Source organism: Aedes aegypti, chromosome 3 (genome assembly GCF_002204515.2).
Source record: "Aedes aegypti strain LVP_AGWG chromosome 3, AaegL5.0 Primary Assembly, whole genome shotgun sequence".
NCBI lineage: Eukaryota > Metazoa > Arthropoda > Insecta > Diptera > Culicidae > Aedes > Aedes aegypti.
Window position 1 is genome coordinate 136,847,014 of NC_035109.1, and position 22,539 is coordinate 136,869,552.

At 38.1% G+C, this 22,539-nt stretch overlaps 1 protein-coding gene across 9 annotated transcripts in view; it reads right to left on the minus strand.

Annotated features, from left to right (window-relative positions):
• The window catches only part of LOC23687700 (trithorax group protein osa), a 566,458-nt gene that overhangs the window by 28,189 nt on the left and 515,730 nt on the right, over nt 1–22,539 (minus strand). For all 9 annotated transcript variants that reach the window (XM_021852024.1, XM_021852027.1, XM_021852032.1 and 6 more), the window contains one exon: nt 3,648–4,856. In XM_021852024.1, coding sequence (XP_021707716.1) covers nt 3,648–4,856 — 1,209 coding nt within the window. The remainder of the gene's footprint in view (nt 1–3,647; nt 4,857–22,539) is intronic.

Sequence of the window (22,539 nt, forward strand, 5' to 3'; positions counted from 1 at the left end):
GACGGCCTACTTCGCCTTAAAGGACGACGAAGTAATATACGCCCCTAAGGGAAAACTTCATTTTAACTGTAAATTTCGTCGAAAACGTTAATCGAATTGGATTAACAGGGAAGTCGCATGAATAAGTTCGCAATAAGTAAAAACAGCTATTAGATTGAGGCAATCATATCCAAGAAATGGAGCCATAGTCAACGATTTTTAAAACACCGGGATATAAGGCATCACCTTAGTTCCAAATTGGTGATTAGATCCAAATTTAAGTGATAGAATGCAGCCATTTTCCAATTTTTTATGTACGCATCAGATACCATACACTTCTATGTCTCGTTTGAGTTTAGATTTTTACGTCATAATTTGAATTCCACCGATTATTAAATTATTAATTATGAAGCATTTTGACCCACGTCATTTACACCGAGGCTTTCGAAATCATGTTTGAATTCCTATATTTTTTATGAAAAAATGATAAATGTTTTTTCGTAAGAGGCGTTGAAATTATTAGAGGTATTGTATGAAACGATCGATTTTTTTCTGAAATACCTCTTGGAGATATTACGGTGACGCCTTTTTTAGGATTTTGGGTTAAACAGTTTATAAAGGTAGGCGGGACAATGGTTTAATTGTTTGCACTGGCGGGCAATATTATGCCTGTGCATGATTCTGAGCGATACCAGAATGCTAAAACTTTGCAAAGCTGTTTGAATGTGATTGTTTGAAAATGATGCTCAAAGAATTGATTGATTTATTGAACTGTTAGCAAAACATCAAATTGGACTTTCATCCAGTCTCTGTACAAAACTCTCACAAACCCCGTGCGGGGAACCATTTTGTCCCGTATACTATAAAAGTTGTTTCCAAGAAAATTTTAACCTTCTGTCTGTGTCATAGGTTATTTAGAAGTTCTGCAGCATGATGGTGCTAGCTAAAAAACATCCTCTAAGCGACTATGACGTTCTGTAACTAGATTTTAGGATGCTTCTTAGTTCCGATGATTTGAAATATTGATATATTCTGCAATGTTGCTCATTCGTTTAAAGGCTATACACTACATGTCACAGCTTAGTTTAACATTCTCCCACTAGGAGACGCTAGTGAGCTACAAATATTTCAAACTCACATGTCGCACGATGTAGAACAGCTAGAAAATCTGCGTTTTCGGCAAAGTTGTTCGTTAGGTTTAGGACTATGTGCTGAATGCTTGGATAGTTTAGATTTCCATAACTAGGAGGCACAAGTGAGCATTGAAAATTTTAAATTTAAATATTATCTAAAGTAGTTTCGATGGAAGGCTGTTGTTTTCGGTAAAGTTGTACGTAAGATCGACGGCAATATACTGCATGTCTAACATGTTAAACATTTTACCGCTAGGAGGTGCTATTGAGCATAAAATATTTTCAACTCATATCACACGATGTAAAACAGCTATTAAGCCAACGTTTTCAGCAAAATTGTTTGTTAGGTTCAGGACTATTTGTCATTACGATATTCTATCACATAGTCCTGAACCTAACAAGGCATTGGAGGTAGCTAACTTTGCAAATTTCAAAAGGTCATATTGACCTCAAACACATACAAAGGGTTAGGCTTTTTATGCAAAATCCAACCGTCGTATGACAGAAGACACTTCAAACTATAAATCAACCTAATGGGATGATTGACTTGTATTATGTTTCTATGCTTCTCAAGACCTTTTCCTTAGGTAGCATATACTGCCCCTATCGACCCTAAAGTGAGTCATAGGTGTCATTCCTGCATGTTAAGCAGTTGAATGGTTATCAGAAATTTCTCGAATTTTTCAATTCATGGACGATTCTATAATATTAGTTTGAACGTCATTAGCCAGAATACTGTTATATTGAAACTTCCATGTGTCGATGTTTCGATATTACCTTGAACATTTCTTTATGATTTATTTCAGTGATTCGAAGAGATAAGACAGCCTCGGATTGCAAATAGTGATTCTTTCACTGAAGGAATCTTAAGAAATTTCTCCTAAATTCTCGTGAAGGAGTCAAATTCGACTAGCAGTTTAAAAAGATACGTTCAGAATACACTTCAGAGATTAAAATGAAAATTTTTATAAATATTTCATCTTTCTGCACCAGAATTTTCATCTCGATTTTTCAAGATCTTCTTAAGAATGGTCTCAGATCTCCAGGAATTAATACAGTGATTCTTATCCGGATATCTTAAATTAGGATTTTGTGCAGGACTCCTCCAAAATTTCAACTAAACCCAAATTTCTTTTGAAAATTCCCTAAAAAAAACCAGGATCCACTCAAAAGAAATCTTCAATTATTCTTCTAGAATTTTCTCCTTAAATTCCTTAAAGAATTTCTTCACGGCTTCACAATATTCTTGGTTTATTCTTCGAGGAATTTTTTCTACGATTTCAGTGAAAGGGTACAAGGGTACAAGATTTCCTTCAAAGTTTTGGTTCAGGATTTTAAGCAGGAATTTCACTAAGAACACATAGAGAATTGACTTTACAGAATCTTCAAGGCATTCTTTTAACAATTCTCCTACAGATTCCTCTAAAAAAATAGGGAAGTTCATTTCAGGAATTCCTTCAAGGCATTATCAAGAAAAAAATTAAAAATATTTGGAGAAATTCCTGGAAGAAATTATATATCTTGATAGAACTCCTGATGAACTCATGCAGGAGAGAACTTCTGCTAGGATATCTGAAATAAGTTTACATTTTGAAAGCACTGCTGTAGCATTTCCTGGTGGGAACCTTATATATTTAGTGAATTCATGGATAAAAGAGAAATCATTGGAAAAATCATCTGGAGTAATTAATTGATGGAAGGTTGATGGAGGAATGCCTAGATAAATCTCTGAAGAAAATTTCTGGAAAAAAGTTCATTAAAAATTTCTGCAGAAATCCTTGGCATAATTCTTGGAGGATTGAGGTATTCATGGTAAAATTTATAGAATAGTTCCGAGAATAATCCCGAATGGAGCTCCTAGGAAAATAGGCGAGATAATTCCAGTTGAAATTACTTGAAATACTGAAAGAAGATCATAGTAGAAACTCTTGGAGGAATTCCTAAAGGATTTGCTTCAGAAAATTCTGGATGAATTCCTGAAGCATCCCTTGAGATATTGTTGAAGAAATTTCTGGATGAATCCCTAGGAGAAATTCTGGGAGAATCTACAGAGGAATTTCTGAATAGATCCCTGGTGGAACGCCTGAATATTTTCTGAAGAAAATTTCTAAACTTCTAGATCGTCCAATCAAGTTATTTTGAACAGAATGGTGAGTACGAAAGCTTAATTTCTGCCAATGAACAATTCAGCTTCTGATATGAACATTTAACATTTACATATAACAAATTTGATTCGTTTCCACAAATCTATTCCACCAGCCTTGCTCTTCAAAATATAGAAGGAGTATTTAATAGTGTTTGGATACAGATTCGATTGTGGAATCAAATGAGCCGAAACTTTTGGAGTCTTTTTATAACTGTAAGACATAAGCCTAGAAACAATTCTATAACTTTGTTTTTCTCGCATACTTAGCTTGGGCCTGAAATAGCTTAATATCGTAACAATTCTTTCCGAAAATAGGCCTCACATTTTGACCTGATCTCAAAAATATTCATAAAAGAACATTCAAGAACCCGACGAGGAACGCTACTCACCTACTGAGGTATTGGATAAGGTACTCTGCTGACTGGCTTCATCGAGAGGAGCGCCATCAGGTCCCGTTGTAACGAGTGAGGTAACTGGATGTGGTAGCCCGCCGTTATCCTGCCCGAGCGGGCCCGATTCCGGATGGGGTGCCTGTGGTGGAAGCGACCCGTCCGGATGACTGTTGGGCCCGCTCTGTGGCGGTGTGTGCTGCTGTTGCTGCAACGGTGGACCTCCGGGCGGTCCCTGCTGGTTCGGAGGAGTACCCGATGGCGGTCCCATGCTGGTTGGACCCATTGGTGGGCCCATGTGGTGGGGCGGACCCATCGGCGGGTGCATACCGGGGCCGTTACCGTAGCCCTGGGGCGGTGTCGGACTAGGGGCACCGCCATAGCCGCCTTTGTGTTGCAGATGTTGCTTAAGATAGTTCAGAGGCCGTGGTGATCCGCTTTGCGGAGGCCCTCCCGTTGGTGGTCCCTGCTGGGACTGTGCTTGATTCGGTTGCGGCGATGGAGGGACACCGGACGGGGGCATGCCCTTTCCGGGTTGCTGCTGATGATTGTTTACGTGGCTACCGGGCCCCTGTGGTCCAGGACCTGGTGGCCCCCAGCCTTGCTGGTACGGTTGATGTGGAGGATATTGAGAATGCGGTGGTGGTCCACCTACATGGTTTGGCATTCGATGACCGGGATAGCCACCGGGGCCACCGCCTACACTGTTTGGCGGCGGACCAGGTGGTGGTGGTTGCCCCGGTTGGCCACCTGGTGGCGATGGACCATAGCCTCCCGGATACTGTGGCCGGGGTGAGTAACTTCCTTGCGAATGTGAATACTGCTGCGATTGAGGATTGTGTGGCGGATATGGTGACATTTGCTGTGGACCAGGCATTCCTGCACCTGGTCCACCGGGACTTGGTCCCATTTTGTAGCCGCCATGCATGTGCGGCGGATGTGGTGGTTGCGTTTGATATCCTTGTGCTGCCATCCCGGCTTGCGGTGGCAGTGGACCTTGCTGCTGCTGCTGTTGGGGACCTCCGGCTGACGAAGCGGAAGGCGGACGATTCGGCGATGCTACCCTCGAATGATCGGGTGGCTGCTGCTGTTGCGATTGATTACCGTGGCCTAGATTACTACTACTACTACCTAGTTGATTCTGTGCTTGATTTGGAACTTGGGAGTGACTACTGGAGGGGCGCGGCGGCATCGGTAAACTTTGCTGACCTGTGAAGGAAAGAGAAAGAAGAAACGGAAACGCGTTAGGAGATGATCATGATTTAAAATCCCAAGGTCGTCGTCTTCACTGCCAAGTTGCAGACACAACAAAAGGCAATAGATGTAGGTCAATGTCACGGAAACCGTACAGTTTGCGTACATACGAATTGTACATATAGGGTGAAGGTATATATACCAAAGGAGAGACACAGAAAAGGGAGGAAAAAGTTCGTGGAAAATGGGTTGGTAAGCATATACAAAAGTTCACCGGCAAAAGGAGGCAAGGGCTATTCATAAAATAAACATAAAAAATCTCCAACCCCTTCCCCGTTCGTGGATGGAGAGCTGTCTGTGTGTGTATTTTCCCACAGCGAATGATGACGACGGCGGTTGCGGGGTTTGTAGCAAAACTCAACGACGACGACGACGACGACGACGTCGACGCTGTTGCTGGCGATAGCAATGTGGCATTATTTCATGAATGGAAACGAGAGCTTCTTCTGGTGGTGCTTTTCAACATCTTCATCGCCTTTTCCCCCCGCTTTCCCACTGTTTCCGCCGACCCGATGCCCGTTCAAATCCGCACCATTCTTTCACTCTCTTTTCGAATGTTGGTGGTGCGGTGATTGTGCATGGCACCATCCAGTTACCATCCGTAGTGAGTAGACCCTTTTCCACGTGCTCTTACGGTCTGTTGCGCTTTACGTCCCAAATCTGTGTATCGGACTGGGCCAGAACACAGAGTGGCCATGTATCCCAATATCTCCTTCCGTAAATGCATCATGTTAGAATTAGTATCGGGCAAAAGCTTACGCACTGGACAACCCATGCCCCAAACAACATGCTATTGACCTCTGCAAGGCTTTGCCTCTACCGATGCTATGTGCGTTCTCGATACATAGAATTGCAGCCCAAAGTTTGAGCACTGATATTTGTCCATGTAATGTACATTGGCAGATAGAAATCCGTATACTTCATACAAATAGTAGACGTTTGGTATGAAATGTATGGGGTTTGATTCATTTCTTAAGTGTATCTCGGATTTCGACCCCGCACGGTATCCGTCGTTCTCAATTGCAGTTAGATGCATTCTAATTCGATACATATTATTAACCCCTCTAACGGCAGCTTCATTCCCCCAAGGAATTTTGGAATATCTCCGGTTCCAGATGACCAATAATCAATATCGACACATATTCTAAAACTAGAAGAGTTTTTTGAGAGCTTGTGAAAAACTGGTGCAAAAATACCAAGAAACAAAAAAGTTATCGCGATTTCAATATTTTTTTGGGGTAAAAAATGAACCTGCCGGTAGAGTGGTCAATAATGTTGTGGGCCCTTTTCACCACAGGGCTGATAGCGGTCAAACTTTATATTGAGGTCTCTAAAAATAGCAACAACCAAAAAGAGACCAAAATAAGACCAAACAGTAACCGGTTATGAACTATCCTTTGGCTGAAAATCTCTCTAATAAAGATAAAATAACCAAACAGTAACCAAGAAAACAAAAATCAGACGGAACTGGCGATAAAAGTTTTCAAACGGATTGATCACATAATTTTACAAGGCTTTTCACTTATTATTAGCTTTAGCGCAGTCACGGTATACTTTGTAGATTGCACACTAGCAATATTCATGTTTTTCCATTGATAGTTGCATCTAGACTGCTATCAGGAACAAGGCTGAGAAGATGACCTTGATCTAATATTAAACAATAATACCAAAACCATGAATATAGCTATTCCCGGCCACCGTAACATGGGATTGGGGAAGAAGATGTTGATGAAGCTCTTACTTAACAAGAGACCTCCGACTCAGTGACACCTTCACAAGTACTACGGAGTTGTAGATACCCAGAGCCTAATCTAATCTAATCTAATCTAATCTAAATGCTTGCACAGCCAATATTGAAAAGCATCCTGGAAATACCGAAATTTCTTTCAGTATTTTCTTGTCAGCATTAATATTTGTAGCATATCAATGATTTGATACAAATATTAAAATGGCCAGGCCCACTGTGCAGACTTCGGGTTTGAAGGTAATTCGAAAATTAACGGCGATCAGGTTATTCACGAATGATTAACATGATAAACGAAAAATTTTCAAATTCTGTGGAGGAAGAAACGGGGACAACCGTACCAACCGTTTCATATTGATAGATAGGCAAAAGTGTTGGGAGTGGCGAAGCTAAAAATGTTGATGCGCACTCCATTGTTGTTTGTGGTCCACTTCCTGGGATGGGACACAGATATTTCCTCCGTGTGTCCTGGCTATAGAGCCTAGGCTTTAGCGCCATTACTCGCTCTCTGAAACGAAAAGATATCTGACTCCCTTCCATATTGCAATTACCCATTGCAATTACCCATTGAACGCGTGAAACAATTTTCAAGATTTTTTTGCTTACCTCTCCCCAAAGAAATATTTTCTGTATGTAAGAAATCAAAATTGTCTGGTGCGTAAGAAATCAAAACATACCCTCTCCTCATGAACCTTTCCTTTCAAATATCTTAAGTTTGTTACATGAACAAAAAATCCTGCTGGTATCAACTTTTGATTCCAGATAGACCCTTGTACAATGACATTGGGAAATTATTATGATACTATGCTGTAGCATGACCATCAACAGCGCGAATTTGACAAGTGGTTTGAATTTGAAGTTAATGGCTCATGAGACTTTACCTATAGTTTTAAAATATAAAAACTGCGTACATCAGTAATACCAAATCACCACTAACGTGCGTGATCAGTACACAAATTGTATAATGTCTTTCCTGCCATAAAATAAAGAACGGCAGAATAATCATGAGGATAACTCTCGCATGTTTCATGAAATGTTTAAAAACAAATGGTCATCGATTGTACAGTTTGTCGCTTCTGAGTTTAGAGCGTTAACCACATCCGATCACTAATGGCCCTCAACCAATCACAAACTATGCAAGATTCAATCGGAACAAACTCACCGGTTACAACTTTCAACTGAAGCGTCTCCTCGTTTGGGAACCATTCAAAAGGGATGATCAGCGGCCGACGATCCATACCAGTATAACTCCATAATACATAGGCTTACATATCACATCCTGAACTAAACGAACTAAAATGAACACGAATTAACTTGATAAAACTGTTCTTCTCGTTTAATCTAGGCAAAATAAAACAATTTTCAGAAAACTGACGGAGCAAAAAACGGAGTTGTTGATACCCAGAGCCTAAAACTTAAACACTGAAATGTGTCCATATAATGTAACCGTAGTCTTCAATTACAGTTAACTGTACTCATGTTCAGTGATTGTAATTTCTAAATTTGTAGATTCCGCACGCTACAGGGCTGGAAACGACTATGTTTCTCAAAAATAGGAACTTCAGAAACCTCAATCCTGAAAAAAATAGACCAAACAAGGATCAAGAGGAATCAAGAAAAGGCTAAATTGGAACAAAAATGAGACCAAACAGGAACCAAGAAACAAAGAGAAACCAAACGGAATCAGAAGATAGGAGTTTCCATAGGGATTTATTAAAGAGTCTAACCAGGCAGTCTACTAAGAGTATAATTAAAAGTTTTTTTTATTCCTTGTTTTTCAACAGATGCTTTCGGGGATCTTTTAGGATTTCCTGTAATATTGTTGTTTAGGATTAACTATTTTTTTCTAAGGATTTATAAGTTTTTCATAGAAAAATATAGTTTACTCCAAACATTTCTTCAGTCAATAATTTAGTGAATATTCTACAAACTTCTTAAGGAATCCTCCAAGAATTTCATTTAAGATATCTTCAAAAATTGCCACCTCGAATTTTTCTAAGGCGTTATCCGGCAGCGATTCCACCAGGAATTCTTTCACAAAATTCTCAAAAATATCCAAAGCAATCCTGCAATCCATCCATTGATTTCTCAATCGATTACGCTAGGATTCCGTCTAAGATTTCCGTTTGAGACATCTTCAAGAATTCAAGCAGTAATTTCACCAGAGATGCCTCCACTGATTTCTTAGGATTCCATCAAATTGTCATTTAAGAATTTCTCTACGAATCACTCCAGAGAGTCTTTTAAAAAGTCTTAAAGAAATCCTTCGAGAAATTTCGCATGGAAGCTCTCGTTGATTTCTTTTTCAGGGATACCGTCAAGGAATTGAATTGAAAGGTGGAAGCAGCACTACGACGAACACTTGAATGGCGTAAAGAATACAGATACAGAAGATCAAGACGGCGAAGCTGTCAGCACAGCGGACAGCAGAAACCAACCAGCTCCAACGATGGGGGAAGATAAGGATGCCATTCAACAACTCAAGAACAACTAGACCGCTGGCAATGATGGTATCGGAGCTGAACTCATCAAGGCCCCGAGAGGTTGGCCGCTTGTCTGCATCGGGTGATAGTCAGAATCTGGGAAACGGAACAGCAGCCGGAGGAGTGGAAGCAAGGCATCTATACGGCGAACTTAATATCCAGAAGGTGACCAAAGCTGAAAGGATACGCTGGGCAGGGCATGATGCCAGAATGCCGGACAACAGCGCTGTAAAAATGGTGTTCTTTTCTAATCCGGTTAGAACAAGAATGCATGGGGCGCAGCGAGCTAGGTTGCTTGACAAGCAGGGGCTGGAGAGCGTGGGTCGAAGTAGAGGATACAGAGAGAGGCGGTCATGAATCGAGTAATGAATTGGTGATATACATATTGTTGTCGAGGTTTTATCAAGTTGATTGATGTAAAACCAAATAAATAAATACATAATAATTCCTTAAGATATTAATCTGAGGATTTTTTCAGGACTTTATTTTGTGATTATTTTAATGAAGAACTTCGTTCAAGATACTTTTGAGACAACCTGGAATTTTTCTGAGGATAATCACAGGCATTATTCCAGAGATTATACCAGGTGTTCTTCTAACGATTTATTCTCATAAATTTTAAGAGTTTTCCAAGAATTCATCCAGAGATTTTTCCATTGTTTTCCTTGCGATTTTCTGTTAGGGTATCATTAAGAATTTATCCTGTAATTCCATCCATCCAGAGATTTCCAATGATTTTCTTCAAAGTCTTCGGTTAGGGTTTTATTCAGATTTCAATCAGAAGGATACCATAAGAAATCACTCCATAGATTGCTTCTAAGTATCCTTTACATAAATATTCCTTTGCTATATAAATTCTTTCAGAAATTTCCCAAGGATTGAGGACTTCCTTGGGAAATTTTTTTTATATAAAATAATCGCAGTATTGCCATGATTTCGCGTTGAAATGCTGAGTTGAAATGCTGAGTTTCCTAAGCGTCTGTCCAGTCCAGTCTTTTAAACCCTTCCAACGTTTTAATTTCTGAATAAGAAACCATTTAAATCAAGGTTGTTAAGTGCAAAAACATGAATGAACACCCTTAAACCTCCTAGTGAATTAGTAGGATGATTTCTGTATGTTTTTTGTACAGCCCAGAAGTAATTTTGCAACTCTACACACTAAGCAAATACTAATATTGCATATGGCGTAAATTTCATGGCAAGCAAAAAATTCGGAAAAATGAAATTGAAAATGAATTCGGAAAAATGAAATGACGTAACTGTGTTGTGTATCAAGTATTGCAACTCACATACTAAGCTTAGTTTAAATAGTTTATGGTTAACCCTCTGATACCCAACCACGTTTTTTTTCAATTTTGTGTATTTTTTATCTTAGCTCGGAAATCAACATGATTTTATTATTGGCTTAAACCATGAGCCATAACACACATATTAGGAAAATTTTATATGACTTTTGAAATATTTTTGACTTTTTGAAAAATGTTTTCTTTTATAACCTACAAATGCCTAGGTCTGCTTTAACGTGTAATACAATCATTTGAACATTTTATATTTTTATACAATCAAATTGTCCCAGAAGAAGAGCCTTTTGGTATTTAAATAATCTAAAATTGATGTTTCCTTTAGTTACACGGAAAATAAAATATGTCCCAGAAAATATAATAAAAATTAGAAAAATCAAAATTCATAAATTTGCGAATAAAAATAAATCATTGTTCAAAACGTGTTAAGATACATTTTAGATAGCGAAAAAAAGGTGCAAGTCGCGAACATTAATACATATACTTTAATATTTTCAGTACAGAAACAAACTTTTCTCAAAAACAGAACGGTTTTAAGAGAATATTTGGCCCAAAGTAGGGTGTATTGCGCAGATTTAAAAATAAATTTTATAAGTTTTCAAAGGTTTCGAACTGAAAAGCTTAAAATTTGCTTAGTCGTAACAACGCTGTTAATGTGCTAAGATTCACCTTCATAAAGAAACAAAAAAAGTAATAACGCTGCTATAGCAATCTCTTATAAAGCTTCTGTTAGCATTTCTGACGAATTGCTGCAAAAATCTCTGAAAGAGTTCCTGAACTTTTGATAAAGTCTTGAGAGATTTTCAAGGAAAATTGCTAAACTAATCATTATAAAAATTTTGTTATTATCCTTATCATCAAGACTTTCAGCCAATGGCTGGTTCGTCTCCAATTAAAAAAATAATAAATCGAATCCCCAGATAGCATTGTGCTGGATCTTCGAGATTCCTTGATCAATAAAGAAAGGAATTCCTGAATAACTTTGTGAAAGATCGAAGGGAAACCTGGAAAAATTGCTGGTGTGAGGCCATAACTGAACTTCCAAAGAATCCATAAAGATTTTACTTGAGAAATTACTCGAAAAGCGTTTTGCTTAGCTATCTCAGTAATCCCTGAACAAAACGCTGAAAAATACCTAGAGGTCGATTTTTTTTTTAGGAATCTCTAGAAGAGTTCTCAATCGATTTCCTGGAATAATCCCTAATGGAAATTTTCGAGTAATTCCTGGGAGCAACTGTGGATAAATTCTCGAAACAATCCATATTTCATTAGATGGAAGAATAACTGAAGAAATCGGTATAAGAACTCTTAGCGGAATTCTTTAAAAAAAACTCTGGAACAACTTTTTGAGCATTTTTTTGAAGAACTACTGTACTGCCCATACTCGCATAACAGTCCCATATGAATTTTATCCATTTTTGAGTTAGCGCAGTGAATGGTGTATATTTTTAGTGAACTTCCCAAAATCATGCTTAACATTGTATCTTTGTATGGACAAAATGTGGAAAAAATACCAAACCATGTGCGTCCCATATTGAAAATACCCGCATAACAGTCCCATTAGTTGATCATGACGAAATTGAAACAAATCCATTTTGATAATAATTTTTGTAATCTTGCATCATGGTTTTTATTTCATTAAAAGAAGGAATAGTGCAATATATATTGATTAAAACCATGTTTATTCACGAAAAATACTTATTCTAACTTGACATTAAAATTTTATAGAGTGACTTCTGTTGCGATAAGTGGTAGATCCACAACTAAAAGTGTGTGCTTGTGAGCAAAATAGATTCTCTTTGAAACAAGGTTTGGCCAATTGTCAACTTATTTGGATAATTATCAACTAAATCTCCGGCAGGCTTTTCGTGCACATCGCCATTTGTATCATCAACTGTATTTTCATAGTCGTACCGAGTATATATAACATCTAATGCCGAAAAAGGATGGTATTATCTACATATGAAAAATCATGAGTTTGAAGCAATTGTCGTCATAACGATCCAAAACTTGCTATATCTATATAAATAAAAATGGAATGGTGTTTGTATGTCACGAAATGGCTTGAGAACGGGTGATTGGACTTACATGATTCTTTCACTGTTGAATTCGTCCAGAGCTCCGACGTGTTTGTGCGAAAAAAAGTTTAGGAAAGTCTTCGGAATAGTGCGGAAAACGGGAGAATACTAATCTGTCATTTTCTACACGGGACTTGCATGGCGTTTTTCAACAGCCTACTTGATGGCAAGACGAAGTTTGCCGGGACCACTAGTTAGTTATATTCCTCGGTATGGTTCAAATCCAACGTTCCTGTGCTGCGGGTGGATTCAACCAAGCGGCCGACAGAAACAGACAAATCAAATTTGCAACACTATTATTGTATAATGTATACTACTTACCACTAAATAGTACTTCTGAGTAAATTTGCAATTAAACATGCGAGTACATACTAAAAGTTTCAGGAGGAAAAATGCCTTGTGATCAATTGTAAACTTCAATATTAATGTGTCAACGTACGTGATAACAAAGTAAGCGAGCCCCACGGATTGGGACTGGTATGCGGGTATATTTGCGCTTGGCTAGAGAAGTACTCGGATAACGAGTCCCATAGGCTTGTGTCCCAGATTTGGACTTCAAAAACAACCATTTGAACCGTGTTACAGTTGTTGAAGATTTTATGAAATTGTAATGACAGTGTGTAGAGTAATGCTACAACGATTTATTGCTATCAGCAGCGGTGAAACGAACGCATTTGCAAATATGTTTAGAAGCTTTTTTTTCGACATGACGATTTTCCTAATAGGACTGTATTGCGAGTATGGGCAGTGTAGGTATCTTTAGAAGATCTCATCGAGTAACAACTGAAGAAAACGATGGAAGAGTTATTGGAAAAATCTCTTGAGGAAATTCTGGTACTGTTCCTGGGAAAAATTTGAGAGTAAGCACTGTGAAAACTACTGCAGGAGTGCTCAAGGGTTTTCAGGAGCAAATTCTGGATAAATTTCTCTAAGAATCCCTTGAGAAAACGCTGGAGAAATTTCAGGGCTAATTCCCAGGAGAATTAGTGACGCAATGTCTGGAGTGATCCCAGGAGGAATCCTTACAAATATTCCAGAAGAAAGCTCTGGGGAAATCACTCAAAGAATTCTAAAAGCTCTTTCTCAATGAACCTGAGTAGAGATTCCGAAAGAACCTGTGGAACAGTCGTTTAAGAGATTTATTTAAAGGCCGCATTGAAAAGTTCACGGCTGCAAAGCAAAGCCATGCTGAATGTGTCTGGATTCGATTCAAGATCGATCCAGGATCTTTTCATAAAGGATATTTCTTTAACTTCCCGAACATAAAGTATGATAGTAACTGTCACACGATATACGAATGCGAAAATGTCAACTTTGGAAATAAAAGCTCTTAGTTAATAACTGTGGAAGTTCTCATTGAACACTACGCTGAGAAGCAGGCTCCCAGTGGGTAAGTAATGCCAAGAATACGGATAATCAAAATATAACTCAAACTTCAATGAGATTTGCTACCAGCCCTGCTACTCTTGTATGTATGTCTTGCCCTGATCCACATCATAGCCGGTTCAGTTCGTGTGAATATACAAAACATCCATTGCAAACACAACAAATGGGAGACACTACGGCAGCTCATGGGCCGTATGAACATTGTACAGGTATGTTCCGTTTTTATCACGTTCCGATTTTGTCACGCTCCGATTTTGCCACGTTCCGATTTTGTCAACAAATTATTCCGTTTTTATCAACACACAAAAAATGATTTTTTTTTTTAATTTTCAAAATGTTTAGAATATAATCTAAATACTTATTTTGAAGCAATTGAAATGCTTTTTGATAGCCTCAGAGTTGAATTTTTGGCATTATGTTTATGTTGAGTTTCTACGATACATGGTAGGTGTCAAATCATATACGATTCAATAAAGTTTGACTCCTTCTTATGCACTTAACAATTGGAGTTTTCAAACTTAGCTTGGTCTGTTGGACAAGATTGACTCATCCATCAACAATCGAGAATTGCTTTGGCCACGTCCTAACAACAACTGGAATTTGTGATTAGTTGAATACGTATTTAGAGAGTTGCAAAGACCTTTCCTTTTTCTTATATAACATGGCATAAATGAATTTTCTATGTAAATTTTTATAGACATATATACCCCCCTCCCTCTATAGTATGATTTTTTGTATGAAAATAAAAAATAATTTGTATGACACTTAAGATATCTCCAATCCCCCTGCCTCCCCCCATAACCCCCATAATCATGGACGATCCCAAATATATTCAGTTCTTTTTGATAAGGGATGCACTTGGGAATAAACTCAAGAATATTTGGGCAACGGCAAGAGACATGATCGAGTTTATTTTGGACATTATCTCTCAAACTCGATAGCATTGCACAAGTGATAGCAAACAGCCATTGGTTAGATCCTATTCCAAGAGGTAGCAGAAGAGGTCTAGCAAAACTAAGCAATATGTAGAAGATTTTGTTGCCGTCCCAAATTTGCAGGAATATTGATCTTGAGCAGACATGAACCTCTTCCCCACATGGAGACTAGAAGGTTAATTAGGAATCTTATACCAACAACAAAACTTTACAAAAGAGTTTCTTACCAAAAAGTTCTTATTTGGTGATGCTTGTTCTAGAGTTTGTACTTTTTTGTGTTTTTTTTTATGGACGGCCTGATAGACTTACATGATTATTTCACTGTTACATTGGTCAAGTGATCCAACGTGTTTAAGTGAAGGAAACGATTTGGAAAATTATCTTAAATAACTGGGCAAACACCTGGAGACTAATCTGTCGTTTTGTATGGGATATTGCATGCCATTTTTCAGCAGCCTACTTGATGGCAAAACAAAGCTTGACGGAACCACTAGTATTTAAAACTTTTTTTACTCAACAAAAAACTAGAACTTAAGGTTAGTTTATTGCCAGACTATTTGTGATCTAAAATAAAGCTAAAAGGCGATGGTGTGGCTGTTTTAGATTGCCGTTAGGGGCATCCTTGCCAAAGTTGGTAGTAATAACTTTAGAAGAAAGATCACCACAATTATTTTTCTTTTAAATTTGACAATTCAGAGCACAGGAAACCGTAAGGATTCATTTCAATTTGCAAAACTTCCGCAACGTAACTTCACATTTAATCATCAGTCGGATGTGACCAAAAATTCAAAAAATGTACATTGGCAAAAAAGCTCTCAGTTTATAACTGCGGAAGGGTTTGTAAGAGCAATAAGCTGAGAAGAAGGCTCTTTCTCAGTTGGGATGTAATGCCATAAAGAAGAAGAAGAAGCAAAAGGATGAGGATGAAAAGTAGAAAAAAAGTTATTTCTTGTTTGATCTTCCTCAAAAAAAAAATCAATGATCAGCTTCCTCTTAGTTATTTTTACAAATATGACGTACCGTATGAGGACATTTATGTGATTATCATTTTAATATTCTATATTACATTTATTGAAATTCTTACCAAGAAAACTGAAACTATTAATGATCTATTACAAAATCATATTGATTCATAGGACTCTGCAACTTTCATTATGAACCTATAAAAATGAATAATCTAAATGCTCCTCACAGCTCCTAAACATCAATACTGTACATTTATTTGATGAAAATGTGTATTATCCTGACAAAACTGCAATTTTCATTTCAAATTTGTAAAATATTTTGTCTAAGAAAATTATTCCGTTTTTGTCACGGTTCCGTTTTTGTCAACTGAAAATCGCCGATCGTGTTGATAAAAACGGAACATACCTGTACTCCACAATTGTGATAAAACGATTGAGTAACAACAAGCCGGCGTCATTATGTGCATACCGTCTGTTCCGTAGGTAGCAGAACACATTCCGGAGCAGCAGATACCCTCAATTTGAGTCGACCTTTCTTCACCTGCCCCCTCCTCTAGTACATCAGAGCAGGGAAAGTCCGATGCGGTGGCAGGTTGTACGAATTGAGCAACATCGAGCAAACGGAATGGCAAACCACCGACCGAAGCGAGACTTTTCGAAAAGGCACCACCACGCTAATGAAAGTGAAAATATTTAAATAGATTAAACACGAGTTCATGCATACACAACAGACACAGGCCATTATAGTCGCTCGGTCGGTCGTCGTCGTCGTCCGGTAGATACTGGTCTAGTGCCTACTTCAGAGCTTTCAGCTCTAGAAGTGCGGAGCCATTTGTGTTATTCTATCATCGAACGAATGAAACGAAAATGATAGAGGTGGTGCTTCTCTCTGCTGGTGCTATTAATGCAAACGGTACGGTTTGACCTACTGACGGACATGGACGGGGACGTGGGGGCGGGCGGTGCCAGAGGAACGTGAGGTGGTGATTTAGTCTAGGCTGGTGACTAGACGCACTACGGCCAACCAAAACGGCAACGCAATGGGCGAGAGTTCCTCCACACACATCTCTCGTTCCGTATGTAAACCGGCTATAGTTCACCGGCTCAAGGCCGAACGTTATCTCCGGTGCGGTATTTCGCAGACTCGTACCGAGGCGGGGACGCATCGGTGGATGATGCATAATCGAGTAGAAGCACAAGTGCCTCCTGCGTCGCAGACCGTCCGTGTCTGCATGAGGGTTTTTCGGAGGAGTACTCCACTCACGCACAGCAGCTGGGGAGATAACGGATTTCCCTGTACACGGCTGTTGCCGGCACACAGGTAGATAATAATGGTGATGTCGGTCGGCAGTGCTCTTCTTTGGGCTTTGCATCGTTCTATAATTTGTTATCTTGTGCTGGTTCGATGCGATGCCGATATGAATTTTGGATAACCTCGGCTGTGGCCTACCCGAGTGCAGTTGAAGCGGGGTGAGAGGAAGGGTTTTATTGAATTGCGCTAAAGTTCAAGGTTGGACGTTGCTACTGAGAATTCAATTGTTGTTGAAGCATGGCTTTCGGTAGCTTGTATGCCGATGTGATGGTGGCTTATAATCAAAGTGACGTCTTTATCAATGAACTGCCAATTTGACTCTACTGACGGGGTCATTAACCCACAGAATATCGCTTCTGTTTCTTGAGCAGAAGTTCATGGGTCTAATCCCAGATCCGTCACCTTTCTCCTACTTTATAGTTGTATCGGTATACTACATACTTCTATTTCTCTATCTATGTTAATAGCAATTACTACAACAAGAAGCATTTTCCTTGCATTTCCCTCATTGACCTGCATTCTAACGTGTCGAACGCCATTGTTGCCTAAAATAGAATATTGCCACCACTTACAGAACATCCCACAAAGACTCCGTGCTGTGAACCGAAATGTGCAGGGAAAACGACGGAAGCATATTAACGGACGGGTGCAAAATGATCGAAAGGTGGAATCAGTATTACTATGAGCACCTGAATAGCACAGAGGCACAGGATAACGAAGATGATGACTACGTTAGTACAGCGGACAGTGCAAACCAATCAGCTCCTACGATTAGGGAAGTTAGAAGACAATTTCGCTGGCAAGGCTGGTGTTGGAATTGTCTCTACCTAGATGGGCCCAGAGAGGATGCTCGCATGCCTACATTGGTTTAAAATCGTCGGCTGGGAGATAAAATAGCTACCAAAGAAGTGAATGGAAGAGGTACCATAATCTCCATAATCAATGGAAAAAGAACACAAAATACCAGAACTCTATTATCCTAAGAAGAAGGCAAAATACATTGCGCCGAAACGTCGGAAAATAGAACATCACTGTTTTTTCTCTGATTTTATGAGACTGGATGCCAAACCAAAGCAATGAACGTGCTAGAATTTGCAAATTATAATGCAATCGTTATCCCGATTGTCTTCCATCGACAACAGACGAGTTCTTTTCCGTGCGGCATCACCACCTGTTCTAGGATTTGAACGTGGCATACGACAGTATTGACCGTGTAGAGCTATGGAAGATCATGGACGAGAACAGTGAAGATACGATGTTCAAAACTCGGCCGTGTACACTACACGCGCACTTTTCGCTATTCAATTCTGCGCTGGAAGTTTTCAGGAAGAGCCGGAAGCATTCCTCTAAAGCAATCAGACGGAAATGTGTCGAAGATTTGTCACGGGGTCTTCCCCAAATAAAATAAATCATGTATTACTGTGAATACTTGGAACATTTTTATGAAATCGTTTAGAAATCCCTTTTCTTTTTCAAGAATTTCTTTATAAGCAATAAAAAAATGCAACAATTCCTCTATTACTTTAAATTTTTCCTTTTTTTTATTTTAGCGATATTACCTTCACCCAGTCGACATACTTTTCACATGCTGAAAAACACACTGATATGTGCAAACCTTTTTTGTTAACCGATGGATTTTCTTGAAGTTTTCGTAATTTCCCGAAAAATTCTTCTAGTTACTGGTTCGGAATACTTGTGAATATGGTTCAAGTAGTTCCGGATTTATTCCGGATTTTCTTGGGGTACCAACATTGGCCAAATAATCCATTCAACGGATATTTCAAGACCCTGAAGAGCTAGAAGGTTGGTGTCTTCGGCAAAGTTGTTCAGTAGATTAAGGGCTATCTCGCAGTAGAATCAAATCTAATTGAAAATTTATTCACTAAGTGATATCAGTAACTAAGTTCCTTCAATTTTCAATATCTCGAGATCCTGAAAAGCTAGAAGGTTGGTGTCTTCGAAGAAATAGTTAAGCAGATCAAGGGCTGGCAATAACAAATCTAATTGGGTATTTATCTGCTAGGTGACGCTAGTTACAGTATTTTCATTTTTCAATATCTTGAGAGCTTGATAAACTAGAAGGTTGCTGTCTTCGACAAAAATGGTAAACAAAACAAGAACTGTCTTGCAGTGAAAAGTTTAACTGAAAATTCATAGTGCTAGAAAAAAAATATTTAATTGCCTGTATCTCGAGTTAGTGTCTTAGACAAAGTTGTTCAGCATATCAAGGGACAACCTGGTGGCCAATTTAGTACCGCAAGACAATCTGGAATAACTCCGGAACCACTTGGACCACATTCCCAAGTTTTTCGGGAAGTTCTGAAAATTTCAACAAAATACATCGAGAAACAAAAAAGTTATGAACATTTTAGTATGTATTTCAGGGTTTATGGACAAAAGGTCGAAAGACGATACGAAGAAAAGAAAAAAGGTCGAAAGGCAAAAGTTTGAAAGAACAAAAGGTAGAAAATTTTATGCTTGGAGGGATTTTTTTCCGTCTTTGAAAAAAGATTTTCGTCCTTTTGTCCCTTCTCTTTTGTTCTTCGAACTTTTACCCGTTCGATCTTTCGTCTTTCGACCTTTTTCCTTTCGACCTTTTATCATAGATTCGTTTTTGAGCATGTGAAAAGTATGTTGGCTTGATGATGGCTAATAATGACTGATAATTCGATTCTTTCTTTTGTTGCATATCCATACCTTTCTTATAATGTCTTCAAGCTATTTTATAGACATTACTCTTTGCAATTATCCTTGGATTTTGAAAAATATTCTATGCATTCCATCAAGAATTCAATTCTTAGGAATTTATCTAGTGATTCCAAAAAAAAGCACCCAAAAATAAATCCAAAAGTTATTTATAAGAAATATCTTTGACATCATCACCAAGAATTCTTTGATTCTCTGAACATTCTAAGGCATCGTTTCCCAAATTTGACTTTCGCGACTCCTCCGAGCTTTCAGCGCCTCGCTTTGACTGTACTATACACAGCGAGCTGACGAGACGTTAGGGGGTCGCGAAAACCAAGGTTAGGAAGTGATGTTCTAAGGAATTTACCTATAGATTCTTAATGATATGTGTGGGGACGGACCTGGTGGTACTGGTAAGAACACACGCCGAGGACCTGTGATTGATTCCCATTCCCGACATAGTGACTTATGACGTAAATTTTATAGTGACGACTTTAACGAAGGGAAGTAAAGCCGTTGGTCTCGTTAATGATAATAGAGAAAAAAAATAAATAAAATGCATCTAAAAAAAAGCAAAAGTTTTTTAAGAGATGTCTTCGACAACATTACTTATATTTTTTTAAGAAGGATTACTTCAGTTTTACCAGTCATGCCTTCTAGGATTCATTTAAAAGTATTACGACAAATCTTAACAAACAAGCCATTTTTTTTTATTGATTAAAGTGGATCTTTCAACCATTGCCATTCGGATCCACTGCAGTTTTAACTGATAATCATCTTATCATATCGATAAGATTTTTAAATTTGCCCATATATATGAATATTTTTAAGATTTTGAATTAATTGTTTTCGCTAATCGTGTTTTATCTTTCAAAACATTTTGCAACCCAATAAAAATGCTGACAATAAATTCGGAAACTGACCTCGAAAAATGGTTACCGAAAATCCAAATGCTGATACTTCGGTAATTATTAGACAAATTTCTTTAAAACTTTTACCGAAATCGCAATCAATGTTTACCGAATCTTGACTACGTTTGCAGAAATCTTTGGATCTTTCGGATTCTCGGTGATCCGTCAGGCTTTTAAATGTGCAATCAATCAAGTTTGGAAGAATCGTCAGAAAAAATGTCTGGTGGAATTTCGGGGAAAATCTCTAGAATGGTTTCTGAAGGAATGTCTGCAAACACACTTGGAATCCTAAATACATATTCGGAAAACATTTGTTAGAAGTTCTAAGTTGGATTTTTTAATGATAAATTCTTGAAGTGATTTAACTTAAACTTAAAATTTGAAGTCCTCGCAGTAATTTTTGAAGGGTTCCTAGAGAAATATCTAGAAGATGTTTGTTAGGATTCCTAGAATCATTTTAATGAACTTTTGGATACATCTCGTATAGTTTGAACTTGAATTTTAAATCTGGAAGAAATCCTCCAAAAATGCCTGATGCAATTTCGATACATACTTAATCATTTTTGGAACTGGTTTCGATTAAATATCAGTAGACTTTTATAACAGTCATTGCAGTGACTTCTGGAACCATCCTATAGAAAATCTTGGTATGTTTCATTAGGACTCTCAACGTGAGTTTGGATGAATCCCAAAGGGGTTGAACTTGTGGAGAGATATCAGGAGTAATCCTGAAAAAGAGGAATTTCTAGAATAGTCACTGAAAGAATCGGTATATGAGTTTCTACAGAAACCTCAACTATAAATATTACTCAAATTCCTGAAAGAATTCACAGAGTAGTGTCTGATGTAATTCCATGAGGCAATCAATTAATATTTGTAGCAATTTCATGAGGAATTCCCAGAATAGGTGTACTGAAAGAGATATCTGGTCAATCATCATCTGAAAATTAAAAGGTTTTTAAGTTAGTTTTCTGGATATATCTTTGGAAACAGTACAAAACAGTAATTCTTTCAATGACAATACAGAAACTACTATAGTCGAACCTCCATGAGTCGATGTTCCATGACTCGATATCGACTCATAGGACCATACCAAAAAATAAAGTTCCATACGATGGTCCCCTCAAACAACTTTCCAAAGCATTCTTGTACCATGACTCGATATTTACATGAGTCGATTGTCTTTTCAGAAATGGAGGTTCGACTGTAGAAGAATTCTTTAAGAAACTCCTTTACAAACCTTAGAAATGAATCCTGTGAGATCTTTGAGGAATCCCTTGGAAAAAATAGGTGTATTTCTTAGAAATCTATGGAGAAATTCCTACTTGAGTAAATCCAGTGAGTTATCGAAAAGATCTCAAATTTCAAAAAGAATCCAAAGACAGTTACCATCATTCACCAGGAATTTCTAGAAAATCTCTGAAAGATCTGTTAGTAAAATTCTTCTACAATTCATGAAAATATTCGAAGTGGAATTCCTTTCAGAATCAATGGAATTTTTTTGGAAAAATTCGTGTAAAAACTTTTTTAAATTTCCAAATGAAATTTTTAGGGCGATTCCCGGAATCTGACGAAAACTTATTGAAAAATATTAGAGATACTTGATGGAATTTAAAATACACGGTGTTCTCCAAACCCTTATTAACACTTGTCCGCCTAAGATATTCGTCACATACACGGACGACGAAGCCTCAAAATCAGTTGGAACGCTAAATTCAACCCACTATATCTCGGCAGTCCTAAGCCCGATTTACAAAATTTTGGCGCCTACAGAAATGTATGGGCTTCTAGATTCATGTCAGATTTTTGAAATATTTTTGGGAACTACTGTTTGA